Source organism: Grammomys surdaster, unplaced genomic scaffold (assembly GCF_004785775.1).
Source record: "Grammomys surdaster isolate TR1022 unplaced genomic scaffold, NIH_TR_1.0 169, whole genome shotgun sequence".
Taxonomy (NCBI): Eukaryota; Metazoa; Chordata; class Mammalia; order Rodentia; family Muridae; genus Grammomys; species Grammomys surdaster.
In genome coordinates this window covers 5,838,524-5,861,112 of record NW_021604617.1, presented here as the reverse complement: position 1 = coordinate 5,861,112, position 22,589 = coordinate 5,838,524, and the positions used below count along the sequence as shown (strand labels likewise).

General features: G+C 49.2%; 1 protein-coding gene across 1 annotated transcript in view; it reads left to right on the top strand.

Moving 5' to 3' along the window:
- Kif6 (kinesin family member 6) overlaps positions 1 to 22,589 on the top strand; it is a 303,671-nt gene that overhangs the window by 277,034 nt on the left and 4,048 nt on the right. The window contains exons 19-24 of the mRNA XM_028766687.1: positions 506 to 588; positions 5,466 to 5,513; positions 6,016 to 6,109; positions 7,219 to 7,226; positions 7,748 to 7,842; positions 8,083 to 8,167. Of these exons, the coding sequence (XP_028622520.1) occupies positions 506 to 588; positions 5,466 to 5,513; positions 6,016 to 6,109; positions 7,219 to 7,226; positions 7,748 to 7,842; positions 8,083 to 8,167 (413 nt within the window). The remainder of the gene's footprint in view (positions 1 to 505; positions 589 to 5,465; positions 5,514 to 6,015; positions 6,110 to 7,218; positions 7,227 to 7,747; positions 7,843 to 8,082; positions 8,168 to 22,589) is intronic.

Sequence of the window (22,589 nt, the reverse complement as noted above, 5' to 3'; positions counted from 1 at the left end):
GGAAAACTGGAGGGCACAGAGAACAATGCAGACAGTACTAACAATGCTTATAATTATGTCTAGATTTAATTTTTGCCATATACATTGTATATTCTTACTTCTATAATGGGCTTTTCCCTCTTAAGAATGACATCAAAGGGCTGGAGAGATGGCTTTGTGAGTAAGAGCATTTCCTGCTCTTCCAAAGGACCAGAGTTACATTCCCAGCACCCAAACTGGGTAACTCACAATTGCATGTAATTCCAGCCGTAGGATAATCCAACATCCTCCTCTGGCCCCCAAATTCACATACATATAAATAAGAATTTTTAAAAGAAAAGAAAATGTGTTTTGAAGAATAGCATCAAGAGTTAAGGATTGATCTCGGTGGTAGAGCACTCGCCTGGCCAGCCTGAAGTCTCCAGTTTCAGACCCAGTGCTGGGAGACAGAGGACAAGGGTTACAACAAGAACATCATACCATGGTATTGCACTTAAACTTACAAAATCTCTTCTCGGGCCAACAGGTAAACTCCCCGGCCACGAACCTCCAGGACCCTGTGAAGCCGTTTCCCCAGCAGGACCAGACACAGCTTCTTTCCAAAAAAAGGTCAGGACATAGTCATTGGCCTGTGTCAGGGCACCCAGGAGAGGCTCCCTGCCTCCTCCTTAAGGCTGCAGTGTCTGGAAAGCTGTCTTGCCTTTGCTGTTTGGTTGGTTGTAGTCCCTCTGGCGTGTGTCATTTAAGGTCTCTTGAATGCTACTCCTTCAGACCCCCTCCCTCTGACAGCCAAGTCAGTATACCTAACACCATGGTAACAGGAGAAAAGTTGTCCAACAATGTGAGCTCTGGTCTTGTCACCTGAGGAGAAGAAGGGGGTTGGCATAAGCAGGCGGGGGCATAGCCTGGGAGGAGTGTTTGGGAAGACGTAGCCTAGAAAATACTCAATCCATCAGGACTCAGGGAGTTGTGACAAGGGTATTAATATCCCTTGTCCTAGAGAAGATTCAGGAGATAAATGGGCAAGTTGTGGACAGCCTCCCACAGGGCTGTATCAGTTGCAAATGCCTATAACGCCAGCCCCAGTGGATCTGATGCCCTCTGGTTCTCTAACGGTATAGAGATCTGGTGGGGACTTCATGTCTCTGCACACCATGGTGTCTGGTCTCTTACTAATCATCGAATACAGGTGGCAGATTCTCACTGATCCATCCGCACCCTCAGCCATCCACCTCAGACTCAGCCCTTCCAGGCCAGAGGCTGGGACAGTGTGAGTGGGGCATCCATCTCTGCTATCAAGGGGTCATCACACCTTTGGGTTACATACACCAAGATCCCATATTCAAAGTCTGAAATGAAGCTTTTTAAAAGCTACCAGAGAGCAGGAGAGATATCCCAGAGACTGAGTGGTCACTGCACTTATAGAGGGCCCAGCTTCAGTTCCCAGCAAGTACATGGCAGCTCACAACTGTCTGTAACTCCAGTCGGAATCTGAGGCCCTCTTCTGATCTCCAAGGGCAACGCACATGCACGCAGCGCACTTACACACATTTGGACAAAGCACTCATACACAAAATAAAAGTAAATAAATAAATAGTCCTAAAAATTAAACAAATAAATAAGATGCCAGAGGCAGGCAACACGACTCAGTGGGTAAAGGCACTGCCACACACCCTTGTGACAACCTCAACTTAATCCCAATGACCCACATGGTGGAAGGAGACAATCACCTCCTACAGGTTGTCCTCTGACCTTCACATGTGTGCTCTGGCACACTGTACATGTACACACACACACACACACACGTTTTAAATGTGTCAGTCAGTGCCCATGAAAGCCTGAGGGAAATGTCACACAAATTCCAGCAAGGGACATTCTACAAAATACCTGGCCAATACAGCTCAAAAGTGACAAGGAAGTCTGAGAGTCTTGAAGCCCTAGCGGAGACAGAGAGGACTTGACAGTTGCAGATAATGCAGAGCCCTGGGTGGTGTGCTGCAGCCGAAAGAAGTAAAACCTCACAACTGCCACCTAAGGTGTGCGGGCTTCAGTTCAGGACTGGCTGAATATGAGCAGCAACTGGACCAGCTGCTGTGGAAGTAGACAGGGGGCACTCGGGGACTGTCTGTGCTGCCCTTGCAGCAGACCTGAGCTTGGTCCCTAAGCACCGGGCCCAGGCCTTTCCCAACCCCACTGATAACTCCAGCTCCAGGGGAAAGGGGAATCCCATACTTCTGGCTTATATAGTCGCACATGCTCATACACATAATTAAAATTAATATTTTTAATTTTAAAATTCTTATCTAGAAAAAAAAACCCTTCTGGTTGGTGTTCCCCCAGGCCTCCGAGATCATGCCAGGCCTTAGTGCCCACACTTCTCTGGCACAGAGTAACAACTGGAGGACTGTTTTTGTTAGGATGCCTAAATATTTTAAAAATCAGTGAATTCAGAAAAGAAAAAAAACAGTAAATTGAACTTTATTAAAATTTGAAGAGATATCACTAGGCTGGAGCGATGGCTGGGCACAAAGTCTTCCTGTCTATGCTCCGGAGTAACGCTCAGATCCCAGCACCCACTCTGGGCTGTTCACCAACACCTGAAACTCTAGTTCTAAAGGATCCAGTGCCATCCTCTGACTTCCACAGGCATCCTTAAACAAACATGTGCATACACTCATACAAATACACACTCACATACGAATAAATGAAGAATTAATAAGGTAAAAAATTAAAAGGACTCTGTTAAGAAAAAGAAGTATGCACAAATCAGAGGCTATTTGCAAAGCACATGTCTTACAAGAGACTTGTACCCAAAATATATACAGGACACTTATATGTGCAACGGTAAGAAAAATAAATGACCCAGTCAGTTTTAAAAACAAAACAACAAACTCCAGAGCCACACAACAAGATCCTGTCTCATTAATTAATTAATTAATTAATTAGGCCGGGCTTAGTGGTGCACACCTTTAATCCCAGTACTTGGGAAACAAAGGCAGGAAGATCTGAAGTGTGGTATCTCAGGGTGGGGAGCAGCTTAGGATCTGGGGAGTCCTTTCCCTCCACATTTCACTGGTGCCACCCTCCTGCCTGAGTCGCATGAGGGGATAGACCAGGCTGCTGGCCTCTACAGAGCCCCTGGTTGCCTCTATCTCCCTGGTGGACACATCCTTCTGCCCTGCTGCCTGCCTGGTTCATCTCTCACACTCCACTATTCCCAGGCCCTCAGCAACGTGACACCCTGAACGTCCCCTGGCAGCTAAAGAAAGCTACACTGGGAGAGCATCACGTGAAAGGGCCGTCTGACAGCCAGTGGCTTATTCCCACAGGCTGACTGCTGCTTCTAAACTGCCCCTGACCTGCTGTGACGGTAGCAGCACCTATGGAGGGAAACCGGCCCTTCCCTGCTCCGGGCTTTCCCCAGCCACCCCTTGAAGCCCCGAAACATGGCAGCCATTCTCTCAAGAAGCATGTGCAGAGCCTGCCACCTTGTGGCCATCTCTGGTACTGCAGTACCTCACGTCAGACCCAGCACAGAGGAGCTTCCTCTGGTCTCCTGTTCTCCCTCTAAGGTGTCACAGAGAAACTTTAGACAGCTAGGGGCTGTCTAAATGAGCATGGGGGTTTGAGTAGGGGGTTGGGAGCCACACACTCTGGCTTCCCTTCCTGTCTATTTGAGTCACAGCCCTGAGCCTGTGGAGATGGCCCCAGGGTAAGAGGCCTTACCAACACGTCAGGTGGGAGAGCAGTAGGTTGGCATTAGGCAACTAGCCAAACTCCTATGTGCAAGAGCAAGCTGTGGGCCTAATCACGGGCTTGGATAGATGACAGTGGACTTACTAAACCATCTCACACGTCTGTCACCCTGGCCCACCTCCCTACCTGAGTGTCACCAGCTATAAAATGAAGGTTCTGACCATGCTAAGCCCCTTTCGCCTCTGACACCACTCTTAAGGGGAGTGTCCCAGCATAGAGCAGAGGCTTCCATATCTATACAGCTTATTGCAGGGTAGCCTAGAGTACCTCCTGGAACAGCACCCTGGGAGCGCAGCGGAGGCCTCCCAGGTGTGATAGCATCTGGCTCTGCTATCTAACCCCTCTTCACCTCTGCTCATGTCCCCTAAGATGAGGACGATGATGTCCTCCTCTTACCACCGAAGGCCTTGTCTCAATTTCCCATGCTGTGACAAAATACCTGGACTGAAAAAAGGTTTATCCTGTCCCAAGTTTCCAGAGGTTTCAGACTGAGGTCCGCTGGATCCATTGCTCTGAACTGAGGGGCCTCTCTCATCATGGAGACAGTGTGGGCTTGACTCATGGAAGCATTGGGAAGCAGAGACAGACAGACAGACAGGCAGGCAGGCAGGCAGACAGACACAGCCTAGAAGCCGAAGTCATGCCCTTCCCACATCTGCCGGTAACCTACTTCCTCCAACCTGGATCCACCTCCTGATGTGTATCTATCTATTAATAATGCCATCAAGCGGGCAATCCATCAGAGGATGAGGGCAGATCCCTCGGGATCTAGTCTCTTCCCCAAAGCTGGCAGTCATGAACACCACTGCCTCTGGGAGTGATGCCTCTGGGAGGGGGATGGGACACTTCCTGTCCAGATCACAGCAGGGATTAAATTGGAACAAGGAAAAATTTAGGGACACGACAGAGTAGAGAAATCCTCACCCCAGAATCCGTCTGATGTGGCTTCCCAGCAGAGAGGCAAGGACTCCAAAACAGCTAGCCACCACTTACTGCCTCTCTCTCCCCTCCCAGCTGTAAGTCTCCTGATGCCTAGGACTCTCACAGAAACAGGGAGAAGACATGTCCTAAATCCCTCGTGCAGCCCTACGGGCTCTGATATTGCCTCATCCGACTATCATTTCACCCAAGAAATCTCTGGGGCCATCCCATAATCCCATTTCTCAGAGGAGAGTGGAAGGGAAAGGCTTGGGTGATTTCCAAGCAATCTTTTGAGATATAACTGGAGAGCCACCGAAAGATTTAACTGGCTACTGCTAAGACAGTCAGCTGTGCTCCTCCCTTGAGGACCCAGCACCCACATGTGACACCTCTCACCCTTCAGAGGCTCCTCTTTGGGCAGCCCACACCTCTGCTCCTGGGTGCACACTTACTCTCTGGTCACGCGTCTTTCTTTAATGTGTCTATGAACCCCTATCTCTGCCTCGTTAACTGGCTAGTCCTGAAATTCTTTCCTAAGCTGATGCCCTGAAAGCTCTAACGGAATGCTGCAGACTTCTGAGTGTGACACTGGGTCCCTGCCTCTGCACTGCTGGCCAAGGGGCGTGGCATCTGCAGAGCCCCACACACCGGAAGGCCTGGTTGTACACCTGGGTGGTTCATTGGCCAGTTGGCGGTTGGTTTTGCTGGTACTGGGGAACACACCGGGATCCTGAGTGTGCCAGACAAGCTCTCCATCACTGTGCTGTGTCCCACACTCATCTGCTTTTCTGCATGTTTTTTGGTCACAGTTCTCGAGGCTTGGAAGTTGAAAACGGAGCTGGCAGGCTGGTTGTCTGGTAAGAGCCCTGGCCCCTCCCACAGTGGCAGGGTCAGGAAGCACTCCTGTTTCTTTTATAAAATTACCAACCCCAGTCCTGAGGGTCTTGCTTTGTTACCTCATCCTGTCCCAAAGACTCTGTCTCCATCACTTTAGGGGCAGAGTTCAACCTATGGATTCTACAGTGCAGGATGTAGCTCTTGCTGTAGGCTCCCTTCTGGGTGTAATGACACGTCCTTTGCTGTGTCCCGACCCACTGATCTAGTCTGCCTTCCTCTCACAGGACGCTCGTCCATCCTGAGAGCTCCACCCACAAGCTCTTGTCTATCTAGTCAGTATCTGGTCATCTGTCTACCAAGGCGTACTTCCAGATGTTGCCTCTCTGGGAACTAGGGCTTTCACATAGGAATTTGGAGAGAATACACTCAGTTCACCAAAGCCGATAAATATTAGCCTGTGTTTCCCTTCTTCAGATTTCCTGTGATTTCTGTTGTTTGTTTGTTTGTTTGTTTGTTTTTCAGTGATAGGAATGCCAGAAGAATCCTTCCCTCCCCTTGCCCCAGTCAGCACAGCCAAGAGCCCAGTGGGTCCAGGGTCCAGGTGCAAGATAGGTATGTATGTGCCTCGTTCCCTAATACTGTGACAGCCCTGTAGCGGCAGACGGAGCCCTAAAGTCTGCTTCTCTAACAAGGGGGGCCTTTGTCCATCCATTGCTACAGGCAGAACCTGGAGCTGACCTCTGCCCTGGTACCTGGGAAGCTTCTCCCCTCCCCCACCCATGTTCTTCTCTTGCATCCAAAACAGGAGGATTCCCCCGCCCCAAACCTCTGAGGCCTGGTCAGAGTAGCTCCCATCTCCTGATAAATGTATAAAATGAGCCAGGTATGGTAGTACACACCTTTAATCCTAACACATGGGGGACAGAGGCAGACAGAACTCTGTAAGTTCAAAACCAGGCAGGTAGAACTCTCTGTAAGTTCAAAGCCAGCCGATTCTATATAGTAGACATTTGTCCCATTCCCCCACCCCAAAAGTCAGTTAGAGACGATCTGGAGAGACCTCTGCCCACTACTAAAGAGAGCTGAGAAGTCTCCTCAGGAAGCTAGAGCCCTGATTAGGCTAACAGAGTTTCAAGGGCCTTTTGCCAGCAAAGGCTGTTGGAACCATGAGACTAGAACCCTAGTCACCTGTCTGCACCCTTCTCTCAGCTGCCCCAGGCTGAGTGCACCCTCTACTGGTGGAAGTTACCATCTCCCATTGCTGTTCCTGACCACCCCTTATCCTCCAACCCCCACCGTGCAGCTCCTGAGCAGAATTCTACAGACAGGATGTCCACCAGAAATCACGGTGACAAGAAAAAGGTCATCACCTGGTTGTCCAAGAATGCCACTCACTTCATGGAGTCCTAGGCATGAGATTGGCAAAGCCAGGGGCTTCTCTAAGCCAGATGGAGAAAGAGGGGGAGAGGAACCAGTATCCTCCCGTTTTCAGAAAATTTTTGGATCTCACATAACTCTTCTGCTTACAAATTTGGCCACATGGCTACAAAGGATGTTGGGAAATGTAGTTTTTTAACAGTAGCACTTTAGCTAAATATGGTTATGATTTGAAAGAAATAGAGAATAGCAGCCCCTGCCTCAGGGGCAAATAGCTACACCTTGTCAGTGGTGCGTGGATACAGGGGAGACATCATCAAGATGTCAAATCTATGCTGGATGCCAAAGGAAAAGCGGTAGTGTGGTTGGTTTGGGTAAGTCTGGGAGCAAGCATCCGTCAGCTGTGTAACCGTGCGTCTGGGGCAGCCTTGGGGAGCGGAAGCAGCTGGAGCATAGGGACCAAGACTGGACCGACCAGTTTATTGAAGTAGAAAAAGAAAGTTCAGGAGTGAACCAGGGTCAGGGCTCCTAGGACCCAGGAAGTCATGGGGCAGGACTAGAAATCTATTCCAGGGGTGATAAGAAGGGGGATACACCATGAAGTTTTCACAAAGGGAGTGAAAGCTGGAAGGTCAGATGAAAACCAAGTGCCCCAAAATGGAAGAGCAGGCTCAGTGGATAAAAGCCTACACAAGCCTGCCTGGTGGCCCGAGTTTCATCCCTAGAACCCTCTGTAGGAGAGAACCATCTGCCACAAGTTATCCTCTGACCACACACACACACACACCACACACATGTACACACACACACTACATCTAGGTATAAGGTGCAGTGACTTATAACATTGTGATGCCTGTTTGTCCTCAATCTCGGGAAGGCCCATGTCATCCATCCCGCTGACTGGAGACAGCCAGACAGACTCTGACATCCTAGCATTCATCAAGGCCAGACAGAGCATTCTACAGAAGAAATGTAAGTACACATCCCCTGGGACCCCTCCAGGGTCCATCTGTCCCCTCTCTTCTGTCCCACACTTGGGAGAAAGCCGCAAGAAGCTGCAAAGGAAATCTCACGAGCTCCGGCAGCCACCCTCCTGGCCTGTCACCCCTCGTGGGCTGAGCCCTTCTTCTCTGAGTCCCAGAAGCCAGGTCTGTGGGCAGGTGGCCTGGGTGCCCCTGCTGTACCTGGCCAGATCCCCTCTCCCTGCTCCTGACCTTGGCTTTGTTCTCTGTCCCCTGAAGGCATCTCTGTCACCTGCCCAGCCTTCTCCAAACAGGAAGGAGCTGAGGGAGGTTTGGTAATTCCTTGAAACCCTGGCTAGAAATCTCAGTCTCCTCTTGGAGCGAAGGCCTGGGGCTGGGGACACTGTCAGAATTGGGGGTAATACCTGTCTCACAGCAGGAAGACAAGGCCTCCCCTGGTCTTCCTCACTGGTCTGTTCTCTTGTCAGCTGACCATCTTTTCTCTACTGTGGACAAGCCTCTTGCATTGCCAGACTCCCACGGGAACAAGGCCCTCCAAGCCTGCATTTGCATTTAATCTCGGCCTCACCCCTATGTTCCAATGGCCTAACAGTTGTCTTGGCTTGTCCAAAGCTGCCCTCCTTAGTGGTATACCTGTCTGCCCATTTTCCATTGCTATAATAAAATGTCTAAGGCAGGGCAACTCAGTAAAGAAAACTGGCTCATTTAATCCAGTTCTAGGAGTTCAAGGACACATGCAACAGTTGCAGCAGCTCTGCTGTGCTTACAGCCTCATGGCAGCTGCGGTAAGGGGGAGGGTCACGTGGTGAGACAGGAACCAAGAGTCATTCAAGGCTCAGGCTTCGGCAGTGACCCAAGGACCTCCTAATAGACCCTACCCCCTAAAGGTTCCACCTCCGCACCTCACCACCCAGACAACCAAGCCCTGTACACAGACTCAGACCACAGACAGCATGGGTCGTGTGGCTGACACCTTGCCCAGGTAGATATCACGCTCGGATTCTCTATTCCCTGGTTGTGGCTTAGACAGAACCATTTTGACATGGATAGGACATTGGAGCTGAAGGAGGCTTGTTATCATCACAGGACACAACTGGAGAGTCACTGGATGGCCACTGTTCGAACACCAGGAACAGCAGCACGGGCCTCACCACAGGGTAGTGGTGGACAAGCGGCATTTTATGTAGGGTCAGGGATACGTAGGGAGGGCGGCTCTGCAGCAGAGGGGAGCTGGGGACAGAGCTGAAGAAAATCAGGAGGCCAGGCAGAGGCTGTTGTTAAGTGGAGGCTGTGAAGATGACTTTGTGTACGGACAGAAATGTTGCAGGGGGAAGAGGAAGATCACAGTGTGACGCGTGTCTGTCACCTTCCCACTGATGAATCATGACACCTGAGCGGACAACTCTGAGGAAACAGAGCTCCATCTGGGCTCGTGGCGTCAAAACCTCAGAGGACGGCGAAGAGCAGCGCACAGGACGGAGCCAGGAAGAAGGATGCAAGGCTCTCTCCTTCCCCTTCTCTGTCTAGACCTCTAGCCTACTGGATGGAGCCCACACATCAGGATGGCTCCTCCATGCTTTGTTAATCCTCTCTGCAAATGTCAGCCACAGAAATGTGATTTGATGACTTCTTAGTCACCTTTCAGTCCCTGTTGACCATCGAGATATTGACCATCACAGGGGGATCCGTAACCTCCCCGAGGAAGTAAGAAGAGATGATGTGGGAACCTAAGAGAGGGAAGGAAGGGCCCTAAGGGCCTCCCCTTAAGAACTGCAGAAGACAACCACCATTCCTCCCGCCTGAGCCTATAAGGAAGCAGTGTTGAGGCATATGCTGCCCAACTCTCTTAGAAGAGATGCAAGCCCAGGGTTGGTATCGGAATCTGCTGACACTGTCCAGACAGTAGAGAATCACAGAGCAAAGCCTGGGCACTTTAATTTTTGGTTTGGTTTGTTTTTTGAGACAAGGTTTGTTTTTTGTTTTTTGTTTGTTTGTTTGTTTTTTGTTTTTTTTTTTTCCTGTATAGCCATGGCTAGAACTTGGTCTGTAGGCCAGGTTGGCCTTGGACTCAGAGATTTGCCTACCTCTGCCTCCCTAGTGTTGGGGTTAAAGGCCTATACCATCAGTGCCCAGGGCTGGGTAAATGGCCATCAGTAATGTTGGCTACAGAGACACAAGGACCCAAGTTTCATCCTCAGAACCAATGTAAAAAGTAAAAAGCTGGGCTTGGACATACACTTACAATCCTAGTTCTGGGAAGGCAGAGACAGGGACCCCTGGGCTTTCTGGCCATCCAGTCTAGGCTAACAGCTGAGTGTCCAGTCCCAGTGAGAAACTCTGTCTCAGAAAGCAAGGTGGAGCCAGCTATGTGGCTCAGAAGGTAAAAGTGCTTATTGCCATGTCTGGTGACTTCGGTCCCCAGTACCCCTTGATGGACGGAGACAACCAGCCCCCACAAGTTGCCCTCTGCGCTCCACATGTGTGAGCTCTCCATAGCACCCGCTCTGAGTTCATTAATTAATGTCAAATTAGGCGGGCACCTTCTAAATAATAATACCCAAGATTGAACTCTGGCCTCCACATGCACACGGGCACACAGGCACACAACACACACACACACACACACACACACACACACTATTGGCTAGTCAGCACTGATAAATATTTTTATTTATATTGCTGAATTTTATGCTCTTGACACACTATAAGACAAACAGAGACAAGCTCCTGACCCCTGTTCTGACAAGTGAGGAATCCGAGGCTTGCTATAGTTGAACAAGTTGCCCAAGCTTATCCGGTTCATGAGAATCAGAGCCAAAGAAGCCCACATGTTCCAGTGTTTCTCCACCAAGTCACGCGGTCTCAGAAGCCACAGGAGAAAGAGTGGTCGTCTCTTCTGTGCCTCTTGGCTTCTGGAGAAAAGGACCAGGATGGATTGGAAAACAGAACTACAGCCTCCTGTGTCCCGCAACCAGGAGAGTTGTTCTCTGAGCAGCAGCCTGGAAGCAATTCATCAAAACACACAGAAGTCCCACAATCCAGTTCTTTTTCTCACAGAAACCAGCCTCCCATCCCCTGGTTTCTTAGACGATGCAGACTCTGGGGAAGCCATGGAGAGGGGGTGAAAGGGGCCATGTCCCACACAGCCAGTAGGCTTAACCTGTCCAGACACACAGCAGACGTCCAGGGCCCACTATGTAGCATTGCATGAAGCCCACTTATCAGATCCGGCTGTCTGGCAAACAGCAGCCAGGCCTGCACCACCCCAGCCAAAGCAAACACCCTACTCTGCCTGGGACTCTCTGCTCTTAATTTAGCGTCTTGCCCTGTCATGGCTTCTTCCCAGCATTACTCATTACTGGGAATTTGTGACTATAGTGGAAGCAGGATCCCGGAGAGAGCAATCTAACATAAGGCTCCCTGTTCTGAGAAAGCACCGTGAGCCAGGATGAATTGGCTTGATTTAGGACCCAGGGAAATGCCAGCAAAATGTTTAAATCCCTGCTAGGGGAACCTGCAGACAGGTATATGTCCCCCACAGGGGCGTTCGTCATCCACGGAGTCAAATCTGCCCTTCCGCTGCCAAGCATGGGTCTGACATCTGAGGAAATAAGGTTAGCCCCTTTCTGCAGACCCTTTTACAATCTCCCTTAATTCTCGAATCATGGATGTTTTTCCCCCATCTAGAAAAGTCCCCTGGAGCAGCTCCGTAACCACAAGTTCTCCTTCTCCAGTAGGTGCCAGGAAAAGGCCATACCAACATACCTCAAACTCCTGCTTGAGTTCTGGAACCCTTCCAGGGGTCAGAGAGGCGGGGAGGGGGGAGAAAGAGAGAGAGAGAGGACTAGGAAGCACAAGACCTCAGATCAAGCCATCTCCACCATATGCAGCCTTGGACATGTTGTGATCTCTGTGTGTCAGAGATAGCATCCACCCTCACAGTGAGCCTCTTCAGAGATAAAATCTCTCATAATGTACCGAGCACCATAGTTGGCAGCAGGGAGGGAGGCCTGGCGATGAGACATGGTGACATTTTATGGTAGGCTGTTGGTGACGCCCTCCATTTCAGGAATGCCCTCACCTCTATGCTACTGAAGCTCTGTTGCCCAACTAGAACACAGTATGTGCAATGAAAACGGCACCCAAAAGCCCATGTGGTGGGCCCTTCATGTGAGGAGGTGTACTCTCAGCTCTGCCGGGTAGCAGCAGGAAGGCACCACCTTCTCCAGCCTTCCTGGGCACTGCTGCATGCTGGTGTCTAGGAGAGTTAGGACTTTAGAGGTAGGAGCTGGCGCAGACTCCCTTCTGTCTCCCAATACCAGCATTAGCTAATCCTAACCCAGGCTTCTCTCATCAACGATGGAGAGGAAGCACAGGTCTGAGGCCTGACCCAGGCTTCTCTCATCAACGACAGAGAGGAAGTACAGATCTGAGGCCTGAGGTGGCCTCATTCTCACCCTACCCATCCTTGGACTGGAGAGAAAAAACCGCTGGCTCCGCCTGGCTGTGTACTAGGATTACTCGGCCACCCACGTGATTTCAATCCCATGGGGCTGTGCTGTGGCCTGTGGTATCTAAAAGGCCCTAGAGCTCAGCATAAGCTTCTTTTTTTTATTTTTATTTTTTATATATTTTTTTATAATTTATTTTTTCTCAAATCGTAATTCATTTGGGCCCGAGCATAGCGCATGTCACAGGCGGCAGCTCAGCACCCAACCCCAGAAAACCAAGAGAAAGAGGGACTCCCAGGAGCTTTAACTCAGCATAAGCTTCTTAAGCGAGGAGTGCCCTGACTTCCTTCCTGTCCTGGTGTTGGGTTATAACAGGACAGAGTATGTGGAAAGGGAACCACTGAGATGGCTCCACTGGTAAGGGTGCCGAACATTGTGATCTGAGTGTCATTTCATCACCTACGTGGTTAAGGAAAACAAACAAACAAAAACCAAACAAGCAAAAAACAATTCCCACAAATTGCCCTTGTCCTCTACACACAGGCTGTGGCATATAGGCACACATACACACACACACACACACACACACACACACACACACACTATAAATACATACATAAGTATTTTGAAAGAATATACTTAAAAAAAAAGGGACATCTCTACTGAATTCCTTGGTGGGGCCTCGCACACAGCGCCGGGCCTGCAGACGTGCAGGCTAGAACCATGCTGATTTACCTCTTTACCCCATCACATTCAGTGGATGCTGTAACCACCCACTCTGCCTCAGTAGTACCGTAGGGATAGAGCCCGCTGTCCTCACTCCCAGCCGGGCTCCACGTCCACTTGCAGCTGGCTACACTGACTTACTTTACCAGCTGATTTCTCTGCTCTCCCCCCTCACCCCTTAGCCTCTCCAACCACTGACACTGTTCGAAATGTGATCAGCACTTCACCCAAAAGATCTGAGTAGCACCCTCACGCACCTACCATGCCATCCACACTTGAGGCAGATGAACTATGAACTCGTACCTTGTTCGTACTTTCATGGTCATGGGTGTAAGGTTTCTGCTCAAACACAGACGTAAATCTGTGTGTCTAGGGTGGAACCCAAGACTACTGATTCTTCTGAAAAGCTTATTTTAAAGTGTGTGTGTGTGTGTGTGTGAAGTAAAGGCACCCATGGGTGTGTAGGGTGGGAATGAGTATGGGCCTACTCAGGAATGATACCTTAACAAAGAAAGTGTTTGCTACATGGCTTGGGGGGGGGGGTAGGATTCAGAGATAAAGAGTGTCGTCATCCTCCCCTTAGAGTGCATCAGCCCTGGGCAAAGCCCCAGCCCCAAGCTAACCAGCACCTTGTCTCCTTTCAGGCCTGGGAAGCAACTGACTTTCTGACGGGAGTCCAACCCTGTCCTGCAGATGGAACGGCTGAGAAGATGAAGAGCCTGCCCCTCACTCGTGACCTCAGATACAATGGAAAGACACCCTAGGGAGCATCTGGCAAATTTGAGGCCAGGAGAGAACTGTACTTCTTAGAGGACAGTGTCTGGTATCTGGGAGAGCACCAGAGAGGGCAAACAGGGCTGACGGGAGGTCCTGACAGAGATGCTGACAGGGTGGGCACTACCAAGAAGCTGGAGGCAAGCCAGGACTGCTGCTCACTGTTTAGGAGAGCCCTGGAGATGGTGCACTACACCATTGTAATGCACGGGTGGAGACATTTCAGTCACTGCAGCGCAGGAGGGTGATTACCCATTATTTATAACTATTCGCCAGCCATCACACAAGACTACCCCTGGCTTACAAGCCCAGGAATGGCCGTGGCAAACCAGGCAGGCCTTCAAAGCCCTAGATCAGAATGTAGTGCCACTGTGCCAGCCCAAACCATCACCTACTTGCCCTGTCTCCAGAGAGCTATGTACCCTGCAGTCTGAGGACCTCACAGCACCAGAGAAGAGTAGGGAGCTATTCAGAGCTCTGCAGCTACCAGTTCCCCAGCCGTCACCTCACCAAGTTGCATGGGGTGCTACAAAATTAAGGCCTAAACTCCCTGTCCCACAGGGGAATATAGCTGACCAATGGTCATGCCTCAGTGACCCTGCCAGCATCCCACAACATTGCCCTGTGACCAAAGGGAGGGGAGCACAGTCAGCAGAATACTGTGTTGGGGTCCCAACCCAACTACTTGCTGGAGGGCAATGGAGGGGCAGAAATAGATGCCCAGAAATAATTACAACTGAATAAAAATATCTTCCAAATGTTCCTGGTGTGTCTGCTCAATAATACATGAACTTGTGACCCCGGGGAGTGGACAAGGAGATGGCACAAACATGGACTTGTTGGGCAGGGTTGTTCTTCGTCCACTTTTGGACACTGAAGCTAGGCAGGCCTGTAGCACTTCTCTGAGCCACAGCCTGGCTTATGTCATTAGGAACCAAAAGGGTGGACCAGGCCAGCCCTGTCCCTCCACAGCTGGTTTCTTGGTCTGTCAAAGACTTTAAGATGGAAAGTGATAAGCCAGCCAGAGCCTGTCGTCTGGCTCCTCCCTATGACCCTAGCACAGAGCCAGTTCTTAATAAACAGTCCCTCCATTTATGAGAGGTAGATCCGGGGCCCAGACCTGCTTCTCAGACTGCACTCTTGCTGCATGCCTGCAGCTCAGCAATTTAGTCCCATGGGATGGAGGTCTCTCCTGCCCACCCTAGCCCAACTCCTGGTAAAGTATGTAGTACAAGGTAAGGCCAAACAGAAGGCTCTTCACAAGTCCACAGCAAACAAATACAGTCTCACAAATGCACACTTGAGGTCCTGAAGATATCATGGACCTGGCCAGAGCCCCTTGTGATTGGGATCAGTGATCCTGGAGTACCTTGATATATGGGGTCCATATTCTAGATCTTGCCAAGGCCATTAACTTTCACTCTCCTGCAGAGATGTTATCTCCGGGATCCAAAGGCTTTGTTGACTAATATGTGTGACACAGCCCCACACAGGGTATGAAACAGTCACCCAAGCTGTAGTAAAGAAGTGGAGAATACACCAGTCACGGAACCCAGGGCTATAGGCCACTGACAATAAACCTTCAGGGAGCTTCCTCAGTGAACATTCTCTCAGTGGATGCTAGGGCTTTGGTGTAGACCCATGCTGGACCACAATGTACCTTCCCCCAAGTGTCTTTCAGATGGGAGGAAGGGACGAGTGCTTTGGAAGGATGCTCCAGCACTCCGTGTGGGCTCAGTAGAACAGGAACAAGGAGCGTCTGGGTTCAAATGGGAAGAGAGCAACCTGGTCGGTGACCCTGGTCCAATCCTAGATTGAATTCAGCTGTCTCTCATTCCCTCCACAGGAGGAGGGTGGGGTGGGAAGGTGCTTTCTCATGTCTTGCAAAAGGGGATTTCAGATTGCCCAGCAAGTTAAAGGCATTTGTCACCAACCCTGATGGCCTGCATTTGATCCACAAGACCCGCATGGGAGGGAGAGAGATGACTCTCAAAGTTGTCCTTTGACCTCCACAAGCACCTTGTGACATGTGTGTCTCCCCCCACACACATGCCATGTGAATACACACACACACACACACACACACACACACACACCATGTGCACACACATACACTGTAACGATAATTATATAAAACTTTTAAAAAGGGAATCCTAGAAGTCAGATGGAGACACTGGGACGCTGAATAACTGGCATCAATTCTCCATCTTTAATAGAATTTACATCCGAAGTTTTGCCATAGTCTCGTGGGGTGAGGCATTCTTCCCCCCTTTAAATGTGGGCTTAGCTCTCTGATCTGCTGTGGAGATGCAAGCAGAGGCTGGGCACGGTTAGGCTTGCTTCTTTTACTCCTGTAACATCTCCAGATGTGCTTGATAGCTGCTGTCCTTTTAGCCCATGTCCTAGAACATACAGAAAGCAGAATCAAGGCTGTCTAGAGACTAATACAGAGCTTCCCAGGCAAGCCCAGCCACAACTGATGCCATGGGACTGAACATTTCTTGTCATAAACCACCGAGGTGAGGGAATTTGTTCCATAGCATTACTTGTGTCAATAGCTGGATCATACATTAGACTTCAGACACGGTGAATAACAGCTCCAGAACTTTCCAGAGTGGTGTTCACTCTGCCCTTTACGTTTACTGTTGAAACACATTTCGGCATCCGTTATGTCTGCTGCTTGCAGCCATGAAGTACAACAAGACCTAATTTACTCTGCTTTACGTGGTTAATACTAGGCAACATACACAAATCAATGGCTTTTTAGAACCCAGATAACGGACACTAATTGGCCAAAGGTGCCCCATAAAAAAACCCAAACATCACAGGCTATTTTCAAGGCTTTACACATATGTTATTCTGCACCCTGATGGTAAGACCCTGTTACAGATGACAGCACTTGAACATGGAGACGTCAGGCTAGTACCTGACTAGAAGCTTCATGCCTACTGACAAGGTACATGGTGCTGGGTAGTTGTCTGCGTGCTACCAGAGGAGACAGGTAACCACCAGTATCACCCAGCCACAAGCACTGTGAACACAGTACATGCTTGCTAGCTATAATAATGCAATAGTGACACAAGTGTTTTGATTGGATTTAAGGCCCACCCCATGAGATGGAACCCATACCTGACACTGCTAAAGTGGCCAAGAACCTGAGACTAGATAGGTCATAATAGGAGAAAATACACTCCCACTAAAGGAACACAGTTATGAAATGACTCCCAAGGACATCATGCTGGATCTGTATCTTGCTCCGTCCTCCTCAGAAAAGTTTCTTCTTGCAATAGATGAGAATTAACATAGACACCCCAAATTGGTCCATGTGCAGTGAGTCAGGGACTTCAGAGCACTCAGGTCTAAATGTGATGTTTTCATCCAATCCCTCCCCTCAAGGCTCAGGGATCCGTGTGAGAAAGGAGACAGCTTGTAAAATCCAGAAGTGTTGGATAATTCCTAGTCTTCCTCACATAACAGGACGGATACACAGATGAGCTCACAAGTACTGTGGCCATGCCTCGGCCATGTCAAGCCGGATGAGTCTCAGTACTGAGAAGGGTATGGGAACATGGCTCCTACCCCTAAGCAGAAGGTGTCAGCAGTTAGAAACCCCTGGAAGAGAGAACATCATTTGTCTCCAGTGGAATCTCACCAGTATTCAACCATGATCTAGGGCAGGCCCCCTTGCCTGTAGTGCGCGGCCAGCACAAAGGAGCTCGGTAGTATTTTTTTCTTATTGTTTTTTTGCTTGTTTGTTCTTATTTTCTTTTTTGTTGTTGCTTTTTGGTTTTCTTTTCTTTTTTTTTTTTTTGGTTTGTTTGTTTTGAAAGAGGAGTTTGGGGAAAGAGAATGGGAGAAGAGACAGAGAAACAGAGAGAGAGATAGTGAGAGAGAGAGAGAGAAAGAGAGAGAGAGAGAGAGAGAGAGAGAGAGAGAGAGAGAGAGATTGAGACCATGTACACTGAATAAGGGACTTTGGAGCAATCAGTTCCAAATGGAATCTTTTCATCAAATCCCTCCCCTCAAGACTCAGGAATCTGTGTGGAAGAGGAGGCAGAAAGATCATAACAGTAAAAAGTTATGCATGGTTCCAAGGAAAAGTTGAGGAGGTAGGAAGGTGGGGAGGACCTGGGAGGAATTAAAGAAGGAGAAATATATTGTATGAACTTTTTCAATAAACCAACCAATAAAACGTATGCATGTCAGCACATGCATGTCACATGCCTGAGTGACCTATACCACCCTTTATCCACAGGATGAAGGCACCCCAGGCCTCAGACTACAATGACCCCAGTGCTTCTCAGAGTTCTGGATTCTACCCGTGGTAGAATTCTACCTGGAGTAAAATTTCTACTCCATGAAGAGTTTAATGGTACCTGAAGGTCTTTCACACAAGGCGTCCAGCGATCCCTTAACCACCACCAAGAGGAACAGCCATCAAGAGAGAAGCCATGGTCCTCCTAAGCTTACCAAGCTTCCAAGGCATTTGCCTGGTGGATGACCATAATGACCAGGATATGAGAACCAGCACTCTGTAGCAGACTCTGTCAGAACTCTGCTTTCATTCCCCAGGCCTCAAAGGCTGTTCAGCTTTGGTGGACAGTGGACATCCTTCCATCTTGACCACATGTCCTTCTATCAGAAGCTTCTTCTCCTCATAAGGGTCTCCTCACTCACCTGTAGCATAGGGTTGGTGCCATGGCTAATCGTCACTGTCATCTTGACACACTTGGGAAGAATGAACTTCAACTGAGGAACCGCTTTCCTCAAGTTGGTTGAAGGGCATGTCTATAGGGGCATTTCCTTGATTTCTAATTGATGTCAGAAGGCCTAGCCTACTGTGGGTGGCATCAATCCCAAGAAGGTAGTCCTGGGATGTATAAGAAAGGTGGCTAAAGGTAAGTTGAGTCTCTGAGCAACCCAGTAAGAAGTATTCTTCCACTGTCTCTGCTTCAGTTTCTGTCTCCAGGTTCCTGCCTGGAGTTCTGCCTCAGGTTTCCATCATGATGGACTGTAACCTGTGAGCTAAAATAAACCCTTTCCTCTCCTAAAGTTGGTTTTAGTCGTTGTTCTTGTTGTTGTTGAGGTGTTTACACAGCAACAGAAAGCAAGCTAAAACAGTTGGCTTCTCTGGTGCAATCTTCATCTGGTGAAACATCCAGTAAGCAGGTGAACACTGTGTTTTCTTACCTTCTGTGGACAGTCTAAGGTGTTCTCTGCAGTCTCCCATGTGTCCCAGAAGGGCCAAGCCCCAAGGTCCACAGCAGATCCCTGCTTACAGACACAGTCTTCCCTGCCTCCCTCCTAATCCTTCTAGGGTCACTTCCCCAGTGAACCATCCCACACAATCTCAGATCTGCTGAGGAAGCCCAATGCTGGCCAAGGCATCTGTTTCAGAAGTGTGGGTGTGGGGGTGTTCAAATTAACTTCTTGGTCTGGGGAGAAGGGGAGTCCTTCCCAGTTCCATCAGACCCCCAACTCTTAACATTGTTTCCAGTTAAGTTCACACTCTGTGCTAAAAAGCAAAACAGAAACAAAAACAAAAAAAAAAACACTCCGCTCTTTCCAAAAGAAACAGCAGCAATGATTGGGCAAGATCAATATCAAGGTTTGCAAGATGGCTCAGCAGTGAAGAGGACCCCATACTCTTCCAGGGATCTCCGCTTAATTCATAGCACCAAAACAGTTACGACCTCTGTAACTCCGGTCCTAGGATATCTAACCCCCCTCTTCAGACTCCATGCATGTGATACACACACATACATTCAGACACACTAAAATAATACAATAAGTAAATCTTTTTAAAAGATCAACGTCAGGTGTGGCTGCTTATTTGATTGGAGGCCCCGTGAAAATCACCCCTCAGCTCCCCACACCCTCACTGCTGATCACAGCAGGCTGGACTTCCTCTGAGATCAACAACTCAGATCAATGAAGATCCATACAGACCCGTACCATCCGCTGCACACAGTGCCCACTGTAAGGAGACCTCCAGGAGCCCCTAGCATCCTTACCTACAACTCAGCCCTCCACCGCTTGGTTCTGTTAGGGGGGCACTTGATAGCTCCTCCCCCTCTCACCCTTTCTCCTACAGAGCACATACCTAGGGCAGGTGGGCTTCATTGTCTCCCTTTGGCTCCTGTTTGGAAAGTGCTCATTCACCTCTGTGTAGACTTTTCTGTTGTGGGTCCATAAGTAAACACCTATATTGGATGGTCAGCTGACTTGCCCTTTACTTCAGAGTCAGATGGAAGGAGACCCAAGCCTAGCTACTGTGTATTCTGGATTCTCTGCCCTTGTACATGAGATTGATCTTTTCCCCTCCTATCTTCCTATTAGTTCAGCTTCAGAAAATTCCTTATCATCTCTGGATGTTAGGCCACGCTCTGCCATCAGGCCTGTCCGGCCATTTTACATTCATCATTAATTGATTTTGCCTGCCCCACTGGGGAAGCACAAATTGGCTCTGCCTGTTACTGACTATAATTCCCTGCAAGAGGTTATAAACCATGTCTCTCCCTCACGGAGGAGCAGTGTTCACATAGGGAGATGCTGGACTAGGAAGTGGAATATATATGAGGATTCTGTAGTCCAACGAGGTCTCTTCCAAACACAGCCAAAGGCTGACAGGTCCCAACGCAGACAGGACACCTAGTTTGCATGTGTAGAAGGAATGACTAGAAGTGGGGGCGGAGAGGGAGAAGGGCAGAGGGTGTGACTTTTCCTGAGGAGGTGTGATTTGTTCATTCCAAAAAGGGCATGGACTGGAAACCTCAAAAACGACCCCACTGAGATCCAGCTGGTGCACCATAAGCTGACCGGGGTTACTTAAAGAAGTGTGAGTGACTCAGAGGCAGCTACCTCACTGGGAAACTCATCCCAGCACAGGTGACAGCCTTCAAAAGATGCACCACTGTGGCTGTCTGCACAGCCCAAAGGCAGTTCCATGGAAGAATCTGCTCTCTCTAGCAAGCATTTAATGCCTATGTAATCTCCAGAGGGCCTGTGACACTTGCAGCTTCCCTTCAGGAAGAGAGGAGGAAGGGAGGGGGTTTCTTCAACCCTACAGGATGCTCTGGGCATCCCATGAGTTGTCCTCTCTTGTGCTTCATCTTTGAATTTCGATTTCTGTGGATTTTGTGGCCTATTAGTTTTCAGAAGTCAGCTAGGTATGGTAGCACATGCTTTAAGTCCTAGGGAACCAGAGGCAAGTGGATCCATGTGTGTTTGAGACCAACCTGGTCTACAGGATAAGTCTACAGACCAATCAGAGTTATGTAAAACCCTGTCTCAGAAAAACAAATCACACCCACACACCCACACACAAATAAGTTTCAAAAGTTCCCCACTGTCTTAGTTGGGGTTTTACTACTGTGAACAGACACCATGACCAAGGCAACTCTCGTAAGGACAACATTTAACTGGGACTGGTTTTCAGGTTCAGAGATTCAGTCCATTATCATCAAGGCGGGAACATGGCAGCATCCAGGCAGGCATGGTGCAGGAGGAGCTGAGCATTCTACATCTTCATCTGAAGGCTGCTAGCAGAATACTGGCTTCCATGTGGTTAGCAGGAGGGTCTCAAAGGCCACACACCCACAGTGACACACATCCTCCAACAAGGCCACACCTCCTAATAGTGCCCCTTCCTGGGCCAAGCATATTCAAACCACCACACTCAATAAATTGGATGTGCTCTTGAGAGAGACTACATCCTACACCTCACTCCAGTTGAACTTCTAGGGGGATTTGGGGTAGTGTGTAAACTCTTAAGCATAAGAGGAAGGTGGTAGAAGGAAGGGAAAGGGAGGGGACGGGAGGGGACGGGAGGGGAGAAGAAGGAAGGGAAGGGAAGGGAAGGGAAGGGAAGGGAAGGGAAGGGAAGGGAAGGGAAGGGAAGGGAAGGGAGACTCTTTTCTGTCATTTCCTTCTACCTGAGAAGCGATTCACTCCTGTGCAGTGTGTCCAGAATGAGGACCGTTGGCACTGGACTGTCTATTCCTATCTGACCAGAGTCCTCCAGGAGTCAATGGATGAGTTTTGGACCCTTACACACTGTGCTTCCCCAGTGTAAGGGAGCAGACTTAGGAGTTCCCTAGACTCTCAGAGAAAGTGCGGTCCTTGCTAAAAGACTGGCCTCAGTACTTCAGAAAGTCGATTGATCACCAGCAGTCTGTTGGCCCTACATCCCCAAAAATAAGAGAAAAAAATCAAGTGTTAAGTGTAGTGGCTTCAACAATCCCTGAATGCCTCAGGAAACTGGGAAAGGAACAGATTTCAGGGAAGATGGCTCCTTGACTTCCTTCACACTGCCTAAGAAGAACAGTATCTGTTCTTGCTCTAAAAGCAGCCATGCCCCAGCCTCACCTCACTCCAGTGATGTTTCACATTCTTTGTTGGGCCTTGTAGGAAGCAGCTTACACCTGTTATTCTCTCATTTACTTGTTCATATACTTAAAATTATAAAACTAATGGCCCTGGCTTTGGTTTTCTCTAAGGCCACCAATATATAACAGTACATCATCCTCTCCCTGACACAAGGGTGTGGTTGTTTGTCCTTGTTGGTTCAAAGTGGCAAGCATGTTTCTAATGCCCCTGCCCATGAAGCAATGATTGTGATGCTGAGTTTGTGATGGCCATGTCTGTTATGTGCATGTCTGTGAGGCTGTGTCAGTGATTCCCCTGTCTGTGATGCCCTTGTCTATGATGCCCATGTCTGTGATGCTATGCTGTGATGCTGTGTCTGTGAAGGCCAGGTCTGTGATGCTGTGTCTGTGGTGCTGTG